At 41.9% G+C, this 10763-nt stretch overlaps 1 protein-coding gene across 1 annotated transcript; it reads right to left on the bottom strand.

Annotated features, from left to right (window-relative positions):
* Positions 1 to 1617: 1617 nt before the first annotated feature.
* On the bottom strand, positions 1618 to 8370 carry LOC308160890 (tumor protein p63-regulated gene 1-like protein; the record flags this gene model as incomplete). The annotated part of the gene is made up of 4 exons (XM_080534823.1): positions 1618 to 1798; positions 6277 to 6368; positions 8109 to 8188; positions 8220 to 8370. The coding sequence occupies 4 exons, from the start codon at positions 8368 to 8370 to the stop codon at positions 1618 to 1620; spliced, it is 504 nt and encodes a 167-aa protein (XP_080390949.1).
* Positions 8371 to 10763: the final 2393 nt, after the last annotated feature.

Genomic DNA, 10763 nt, shown 5'->3' with positions numbered 1-10763 from the left:
TTAAACATTAGAAAATGAATTTGGTTGCCTTGAATTGACCATGGAAAATACGTCTGACTATTATCTAAACAAGTGCACATTTTGTTACTTTTTCACTTTGTAGCCTTTGTTCCACTGTGTAGCCTGGCACTAACAACGCTTAGGTTGTGGGTTCGATTCAAGGTGGTACTGAATACACTGTATGCACTGGCGGACTCAGGGGGGGGGGGGCAGGGGGGGCGACCGTCCCTCCTGGTGCCCCCACGGTTGAAAAACTTCTTAAGTGCCCTTTTGAGTGGCAAAAATGCCCTTTTGAGTGGCGAAAATGAGAGGACGTGCCCTATTGGTGCCCCTCCAATGGTCTAAACTTGACCATGTGCCCTCACAGTTGAAAAACGTCGCACTTAAGTGCCCTTTTGAGTGGCAAAATGAGAGGATGTGCCCTATTGGCTGCCCTTCCAATGGTCTAAACTTGACCATGTGCACTGATGGGGTCCCATGTTGTGCACTAGGTGCCCTTTTTTTCTTTTCGCCCCCCCTGCCCTTCAAACAGCCTGAGTCCGCCACTGACTGTATGTGTATCGCCACTGACTACACTGCAGTGTATGGATAAAAGCCTCAGCTAAATGGCACATATACAGAGATATATATATATATATATATTTAAGTGCTCTCCTCTCTTTCTGCAATGACATTTTTTTTCCAGCTACCATCAGAGATCACTTGGTTGCTCTTCAATCTACTGAACTTCTTCTGCCAAACATAAGCTAGACTGTTTGTCATGACATACTTTATGCAAAACGGAGGTGGCATTGGTGGTGAATTTCCATAAACTACTCCCCCCAACACAAATAAACTACTTCCCCCAACACAAATGAACAGTGACATTTTCTCATGGTGTTGTCTCTGTATATGCAGTGATAGAGTATATCTAATACATCATATAATATGACATTTTGCTGGTGTTTTTATCCAAAGCCACTTACATTGCAGTGAGAGCATAGGCTACATTTTTCAGAGATCTGCCAACCTTGCGATCATTAGACGGCAGCTCTACCTCCTGCGCCACAGCCACCCCGGCTGATGCTTCCAGGAAACAATCTAGGAAACAATCTAGCAGCAACAATCTAGCAGCAACAAGCCTGCATAGAGGCTCCAGATGCTAGTGAGTTGAGCAGGCGTATCCCCGGCATGCTCTGTGTACTGTACACTACTATTTGATTGGATAATAAACTCAGTGCTTTGGCAACTGCAAGACATTTGACTTTACAAGAGTGCAGTTCCTACAGGAGCAGAGGAGGAGACTCGTGAGCTTAGAATGATCTCCGTTTAGGGCAGTTCAGATATATTGAGCATCAACGTTTTTACATTCCATTATGTTTTGTGAGATGTAACTTTAGTATTTTTATTAATTACTAACTCAAAAATGTAAACATTTAAAAAATAACACCACACAGGCATTAATAAACACCTAATGGATCAGATTTTGTAATAAACTCAATTTTGACCAAAATGGAGATAGAACCTTATAATTCTAACGTCACGAAGAGTGCAATTCCTACAGGAGGAGAGGAGGAGGAGAGGAGGGGTGTTGGAGGGAGGAGAGGAGGAGGAGAGGAGTAGTGTTGGAGGGAGGACTCACGTGAGGAGGGAGCGCTGTGGGAAGCTGAAGTTGCCGTGGGAGACGCGGTCCACAAAGTTGAGTGGGATCCTCTGGACCTGCTCACAGATGAACATCACAAAGTCGTACTTGCAGACGAGGAGGGTGTTGTCTGTGATGAGGACCACGCGCTCCTTCTCGTTGTTCCAGTGATCCACCCTGAGGAAGGGACAGAGAGAGAGGCTGTGAGAGCGACCAACATCTAACAACATCTAACAACATCTAACAACATCTAACAACATTTTGTAAATGGTAAATGGACTGCACTTATATAGCGCCTTTATCCAAAGTGCTTTACAACGGCCTCTCATTCACACATTCACACACACATTCACACACCAATGGCGGCAAGCTACCATGCAAGGTGCCGGCCCGCTCACTGGGAGCAATTTGGGGTTCAGTGTCTTGCCCAAGGACACTTCGACATGTGGGGCTCGAACCGCCAATCTGCCAACCTTGCGATCATTAGACGCCGACTCTACCTCCTGCGCCACAGCCACCCCCCCACATTTCCCACTCTTTCAGCAGGCAAAAAACAAAAAACAAACATCTCACTTTTCAACAAGCTCACTATGGCCCGTAACATACAAACAACAAACTGTAAACATGTTTCAATCCGGTTGGTCTGATCATTAAGTGTGAAGTGTCCTCTGTAGCTCAGTCGGTAGAGCGTGGCGCTAACAACGCTTAGGTCGTGGGTTTGATTCCCGCTGGGACCATATATACTGAAATGTATGCACTCATTGCAAAGTAGCCTAAGTCGCTTTGGATAAAAGCATCAGCTAAATGGCATATATATATATATTAAGTGAACCAATGCAGCAATCCTTTACAACAGAAAATGAACATTCTTTGATTCTTTGGTTCAGCGGCCCCCTGCTGTGGCTACTTTATGGTGACACTCTAGATTAATAAATCCACAGATCTACAGGCCTACATACAGTACTGTACATATAACACTGCTCCATTTAACTGCCTAATTCATTTGTCACAAAACATTCTGAAATTCAACATTAATAACATTACAAATATGGGTAAAAATATTTCTCCGGTTTCTCAGTTACCTACAAGCTACAACGACGATGGACAAAGACAGGTGGATCGGACCAGAGTTACAGTACTAGGCTATGCCGGCACCGTTCAACTGCAATCGGATATGCGGCTGGCTGTACGTCGAATTTGCGCTCATATAAGTCACTCATATAAGTCACATCACATCACAGGTACATAACAGGTACATCACAGGTAGGCCTACAAGAAAAAATCTGTGAAGTGCAAACCCAGCTCCCCATGGTATTTAAGCAGCATCTCGCTAACAATTCAGACCGGGCCAAAGCAATAAAAACAGTGTTTTTATAGCAGCGGACCATACTCCGTAGTCGAGAACATAGGTTTTAAACATAATGTTGAAAGTAATTGAGTCTAGTTCCCTCTCGTCCACATTTCAGCCAGAAAATCATACCAGCCCTTTATAAAGAAGCACAAACTACAGTTGCCCAAGAAGTTCCTTTTTAGCGCTAGCTATTAGTAGCTGTTTTGCCTGTTTTGATTTAGAGTTCTATTTGGTGGACCAACATTCAAATAAGCATATCTACTTCAGCTATTTTCAGATTTCAATGTATGACACATCATTTGATGTGGGGTTAGGGTTAACTTATTAACTTATAGGGTTAGGTCTAACTTATTCTTAGATGTTAAACAGTGTAATACAGATTAAGCTCTTAAGAAAGAGAGAGAAGATAAGAGTGAGCAAACCTTTGTCATTGGGTAGTAAGTCAATGTTTACCCTACAGTAAGTGGGTTCTGTATAAGAGTGATTTTGAGTTAAGACAAAAAGCATGTATAGCCTAGGCACTCATACATACTGTAAAAGCTTCAAAAGTTCAATAACTGCAGTTGGAAAAAATTCATACAATATGTATACAAGCATCTCTAGGTCCCTAACGTTATACCAACAAAAAAGATACAAGTTCACAAAACGTATTACTAACACATAAGCCCATGCTGAATATAATTTGGATGAAAGCCCAAACGTATACAGTTTGCACACTCCCCGAACACAAGTTTAGCGAGTGTAAAACAGAATCATAGAGAGAGTTTGAAACCCAATTGTCCATTGCTTCTAAGATGTGCACGTATTAGGGACAGCTCTGGGGCATGAGAGAGGCAGTCTAAAGAAGAATGGATGATGTGACACAAAGACAAGCCCTTTTAAAGGGAAACTGAACACAGCAGCCCACCATTTTCCCTGCGACGTGGCTTCCCCCCAGCAGCACCTCAGCAGGGAATACTTTGTCTTATTAATTGATGTCAAGAGGACCTCTGTTCGGACCCGTGCTGTTTGCGTCTCTGTCCCTCGCCCGGGAACACAACTAATTCATGGTGGCATAGATTCTCTCAGAGTGTCTCTCTCTCTCTCCTTCCTCACGTGGCTGCGTGGCTCCTGGTTCAGACACTCTGACTGCTGCTAGAGGGCCCAGAGGACAGTTCACTGAGCAGCCAATACAAGGCAACAGAAGAAAGGTGTGGATGCCTAGCTGTAGCTGAACTACCTTCGACTCGGCTGATAGACTGAACCCTGACTGGGCAGAGGGCCGTGGTGACGGAGGCGTCAGCGAGCACGGGGTTCCCTGGGTGTTTGAAGAGGCTTCTGGGGGTAAACCATGATATGGTAAACTAGCACCGCCATCAGACAGCCATGTGGGCCTGGGACAGTTCTACTCCTGCTGCACCTGTTCTGGTACTGAAGACTGCTGGAGGAGTCACAATCATCATGCTCCACAATGGAACACTCATGACGTTAGAATTATAAGGTTCTATCTCCATTTTTGGTCAAAATTTAGTTTTTTACATAATCTGATCCATTAGGTGTTTATTAATGCCTGTGTGGTGTTATTTTTTTAAAATGTTGATATTTTTGAGTTGGTAATTAATAAAATACAAAGGTTCCATCTCACAAAACATAACGTAATGTAAAAACTTTGACGCTCAATATCTCTGAACCGCCCTAAACGGAGACAGAACCTTCTCATTCTAAGCTCACGAACTGTCTCAACATACAACCACTTTCTTGATTTATTGTTTTAGTAAAGCCTATATTATCATTATCGTTAGATCAAATAAAATGTGGTGTGACTTTGTTGCATTAATGTATTTATATTGAGAAACGTTCTACACCATACGCAGTTTGGCCTTAAAAGTAATAAATCGTGAATTAACCAAATTGCTGTGACATTGAATAACTTTAAGCAACTGATGTATAAAATGCATCTGAAAGCACCCGCCTCTCTACTGCACAGTACTACCACAGACAGCTAAGTAGAGCTAATTAACTGTAGTATAGCAGTTACCTCAGATGACATTTCCATCCAACACTGCATCCTATGAGAAATTACTGTATTACTGTCACTAAGTACTGTATCTAATGGGCACTTTATTTTGTTACAAGAAACATGCAGTTGCTCAAAACGGAAAAAGACTGCAAAGCCATCGCAGGACAAACGTTGTTGTGTGTAGGACAGAAGCTGCAGAGAGAGGATGTATTATTAATTATCACATGGCTAAGGCCTTTTAAATGTTTCCTGAAAGCTTGTGCCCGAGTGATATGCGTTGAAAGCTCCAATTGCATTCGGTAAATTGTCCTGCAGCCACTTCATTTTGCTCTGTGTTCATTTCAGTTAAATAATTTCCTGTATTTGTACTTATTTACAGAACAGGCTGCTGCCGCCTCTTATATTCACATGGTTCCAGTCGTGAACCTAAGACATACAGACCGTGCTGGGAAGCATCATGCTCAATGACACTCACTCATTCATACTCAGGCCTTGTACAGTTATGGCTGCAGGCAAAACGGTCCACGTGTCTGTGTTTAGTAGGTCTGCATTAACAGCTTGTTCAAGCTCAGATCAAGACAGTTATTTAGACTACTTAGTGTTCGGATTCAGAAAATATTAGCAGCAAATCACTTCTCAAAGAGAAGATAATTCAGAATTAGTTCAATGCAAAGTTCTCTTTTCTAAAGGGAACTGATTAATTCATTAGCAATCTAACCACAGTCAGACAAATCGGCTCAGGCACAACCAGCAATTCCCATGCAGAGGGTTTGAATGACTAGATCTGATGCATGCAAGTGTCAGTCCATCCAAAGTTAATCAATTTCACTGAGAGAAGAAAAGATGTTGCATATCTATAAATCCATCATGGGCCTACTGAGATCTGTGGGTTGCACTTCAGATAGGAAAGAACAATCTGATTTACTTTCTCTTTTGTTTTGGGTCCCGACTTGTAATGTATGTCCCAAATACCTAGATAGCTCTATTGTAGTTTGTGTGTTGTGGTGTGGTTGTATGGGTTGTTGGTTGCAAGATGTGGCCTTGTTGTCTTGTTTTGTTATTATGTGTTTTAAAAGAAAATAAAGAAACATTTGATCACCGAAAACAACAAAAAAGGAAAGAACACAGAAATACAATAAAATATGACAAGATCCTGTTACTCATCCTGCAAACCTCAGTAGGCCAATATGGCTTTTAATGAACAATCCACAAGCTGACCTAAATGCGATGCGAGTGTTATTTATGACGCGGTGTATCATAGCAGCTGGTCACATGACAGATGGAAAAGGTCAAAGGTCAACTCACTCAGCCATCAGCCAGATACTGTTGACAGTGCCGTCCTCCACCTGAACGGCCACGCTCTTGATGTCCTCGACGGCTTGGTTCAGAGTACCAGGCTGGGGAGAAAACCATGTGTGAGATTTCTCCCTGTAGTAGGATAACAGGACAATGGCCTCCAGTCTGCATTGTTCAAATTGACACATCGTGATCTTAGAATGATAAGGTTCTATCTCCGTTTAGAATGATAAGGTTCTATCTCCGTTTAGGGCAGTTCAGAGATATTGAGCGTCAAAGTTTTTACATTCCATTATGTTTTGTGAGATGGAACCTTTGTATTTGATTAATTACTAACTAAAAATAACACCACACGGGCATTAATAAACACCTAATGGATCAGATTATGTAAAAAACTAAATTTTGACCAGAAATGGAGATGGAACCTTATAATGTCTATAGGGATAAAACATTACAGTATTCAGATATGGATTATTGTGATTTTCTTCGAATTGTTTGCTTTCACCTCGTAATACTGTAGATGTTTTAAAACAATTCTGATATGTCCATTATCAGTCTGACCGACAACATCAAAGATATCATGCTAGTGTGTCACTACACAAACCAGTGTGACGTGGAACTGATCTGCCCTCAGCTCATGGTGACGTTTGGCTCCCATCACTAGTCTCCACAGACTTGTAAATGTGCCAAACGCGGCCGACAATACTCTGACGTGTCAGTAAATTAGAAGGCAGATTAATTGAGTTAGTTTAGGAGTGTCTTGCAGCCTTGGCAGCTGATTAAGCATAATATTTACTGCGGGCGGGGATGTGGATTGAGGGGGCAGTTAATCTCTGGGAGTCTCTGCACAGCCATAATTGCTTGCAGAGTAAATAACTGTGGCATTGTGAATCACTACAAAAAAGTTGAATTTCATTAATCTGGCCAGTATTCATATACCGTAGATGTTACAAATAATGAGTTTTAATTGATTCCACAATGTACTGAAACATACTGTTTGTTATTTATTCTTTTAAAAAGACAATAGCTTCCAACGTGGGTGGATTTTGATATCTATTTTACTGATCGCTTTTAAAATTATGATGCAGTGCAGTTTTAAATTGTGACAACGTTGAGTTTTTTTTTAAAAGCAGCTAAAGACTGTGTTGTATAGACAGGCTTTTGGATAGCCCCTAGGGCCTGTCTGTCTGTGGTATGCTGATGTTGTTGTACACCTGTTGTCTGTTTGTTGTTTTTATTTTCACTTGTTTTGCCTGTTTTAACCTGTGGTGGCTTTCGCTCTTGTATTATGTTTTATTGTGGGTTTTTTCCATTATGTAAAGCACTTTGTGACCCTTGGTCTGCGAAAGGTGCTCTATAAATAAATGTTACTTACTTACTTTTTAAAATAATGATGGAGTGCAGTTTTAAATTGTGACATTGACAGTACACACACATTCACAATAAGCACAGAACACAAACTAAAATCCTAAAAATCTCAGAGGAAGAGAAGATTCATTTGACTAAATCACAATAACTGCATAAGGCCATACTTCTGGCCTGCTATTCAGTCATGATGACAATGCGTGATCTTAGAATGATAAGGTTCTATCTCCGTTTAGGGCAGTTCAGAGATATTGAGCGTCAACGTTTTTACATTCCATTATGTTCTGTGAGATGGAACCTTTGTATTTTATGAATTACTAACAAAAAAATGTCAACATTTAAAAAAATACACCACACAGGCATTAATAAACACCTAATGGATCAGATTATGTAAAAAATAAAATAAAAAAAAGACCAAAAATGGAGATAGAACCTTATAATTCTAACGTCACGGGATGACAGTAGGAAGTCATTACCCTCAAGACAAAGAACCTCTTGAGTTTGAACTGGTCCAGCGACCAGCGCTGACATCCAGCGGTTGTCCTTGGCCCCGGCGCTGGGGGGCAGAGCAGGTCCCTTCTCCTCACCCTGACCCCCCTGACCCTTCTCAGGGGTCTGTGTCTCTGGGTGACCCTCCTCCTCCTCTGAGGGAGGCCACTGAGGGGCTTCAGACGCCCCTGAGACCTCCTGGTTCCCCAGCTCCACGGCCTTGAAGGTTTCTTCCTCAGCCTCAGACATACCCTCAGCCCTAAGATACCCTACGAGACTTAACAACATCGAAAATACAGTATATTTCACCACAGGCCTAGTATTTGGCTACAACACAAACTCAATGCAAATTGTTTACAATATGATGTCCCACACACTAATGTCGCACGTGCGTCAGGTCTCTGGCACATGACCTGTACGTGCACATGCGCATGACGTGCGTGCTCAGGTTACAAGTGGGAATATGGATCGGTGCGCAGAGGCGCGCGCACAGCACAACAATTCACCTGCCGCATGATGACTTTGATATAGACATGGTGATATGATATCTCCTCCAATAAAGACGCCCTTGTTAGTCTCCAAAGTTGAAACGACCCACTGCTGGAGCCCTTAAGTGACATTGTACATGCCATGCATTACCTTCTACATGTTGATGGGAAAAGTGTAGATGCAGGAACGCAGCGATGTTTAGCGTTTAAAATGTCAATAATAACATTGCCTCTGTTAGAAGTAAGATTTCATACTTACTTACCCTGGGTTAATTTCGCTGTCCGACGAAAAGGAGAAGGAGTTGACATCCAGTTGGGTGTGCAGCAGGTCTGTGGGACTTCCTTCTTCCGCAGTTTTCAGATCCATCATTTGTGCGTCACATTAAGGAAACAACTCATCTATCTGGTCTAATCTACCTGGCAACTGACAGTTGAACTGACGCGCCTGTTCTATTCTAACCTTCTGCATGAGGCAGGACTCTAACTAACCCTAACTCTAGGCAGTGCGATGGCCTGGTCTGGTAGGCCTATGTGCTATTGAAAGCTCCAGTATGGAACATTAAAGCTTTCCAAACGCTTCATAATGGTTGTAATGACTTTGGTTAATTGGTAGCAAACAGGGAATGAGATCCCTTGAAATGAATGTGTTTTTATTGACATAATGTCTTTTACTTTAGAAAACGGAGTGTCCTACTCCTACCCTACAGGTGCATAGAGACATCTAGTCTCATCATGTGGAAAACTGTTCTACTTCGTCATATATAGCCTAATAAAGGTCTGACAAATAGTTAAACTTTTGACATCGGATATGGATGGAACATCCGGTCTTACCCGGATATAATTATTCAATTCCACGTGATCGACACCCCGAGAACGCACTCGTAACGCGGGCAGCACGGAGAGACAGAAGTCACACCATCGAAGCCATCATAGGTAAGAACTAGTAGTTTAGTGAATATTGGAACACACAATGTAATGCGGGGTACACACATAAGGATTTTTTGGCCGGTTTTAACCCGATTTTCGGATGTCTGAAAACGACAGAAAACCCCCGATTATCAGATGTGTTACGATGGGGTAATGTGTTTGGACCCAGGTGTGACGGGGTGTATCTTTTCATGGATCACTCTCAGCTGGATGGCTCACGTTCATTTATTCTGTCGAAAAATATGTACAGTGCATCAACTTCAACTTCATCAACGGAACGTGCAGGGTCATTGGTCTAATTTCGTCTCAGTGGTTAACAATGAACTGAGCCATATAGTAGTCACTCACACTACACAAATTATAACAATAATATAAAACAAAAATACAAAATGTGTAGACTACATAAATCTTCACTTGTGTGATCGTATAGTGGTCTCCATTTAACAATAACAACAAGAAATCATGAACATCAAAATGCATGGAAAAACAGCGCACCCGGAATACGCATGGAAAAACCCCGCACCCGGAATACGCATGCGCACCACGTGCAACAATGGCTGCTACCTGACTGCTAGCTAGCTGCAAGCGTGGTGCAAACTCGTGAGGTGGAAAATCCAACCTCCTCATAGAATACAGTCTACTAACAGAACAACAGACATACAATAACACAAAAATAATAATATTACCTGTCGAAAAATATGTACAGTGCATCAACTTCAACTTCATCAACGGAACGTGCAGGGTCATTGGTCTAATTTCTAAAATGATATTACACACGAACAGTCACATTAGCGTCATCAATGCTAACAACAGAAAACTCATTTTACCAATGCTATGATATGTTCCAAGTAAAATACTATACATGGGGAAACTCAAAACAGCTATCTTAATCATCAAACATTCAAATAAAACATAGATACATTAATAATCTCTTAAATTATATGCGATCTCAGACCCTGCAGAAAACGTGACCTTACCGTCTCAGTGGTTAACAATGAACTGAGGGAGATCACGTTACGTCCCGTGCAAATGCACTGTCCAGCTATATTTACACAGCATCCGGGTCACGGACACAGCATCCGGGTCACGGACACACCCCGGATATACCACGTTATTAAACCCTTAGAAGGCGCAGTTTATACCTATTTTAGTTATAATTGAACTTGCCCTTTTCTACTCCGTTACACAGGCGCAGAGTAGAACAGAGTAGACGGAAGCAGGAGTCTA

Source organism: Nansenia antarctica (genome assembly GCF_963989245.1).
Source record: "Nansenia antarctica genome assembly, chromosome: 6".
Lineage (NCBI taxonomy): Eukaryota > Metazoa > Chordata > Actinopteri > Argentiniformes > Microstomatidae > Nansenia > Nansenia antarctica.
The sequence above is the reverse complement of the archived record's forward strand: the minus strand, read 5'-3'. Positions and strand labels throughout refer to the sequence as shown.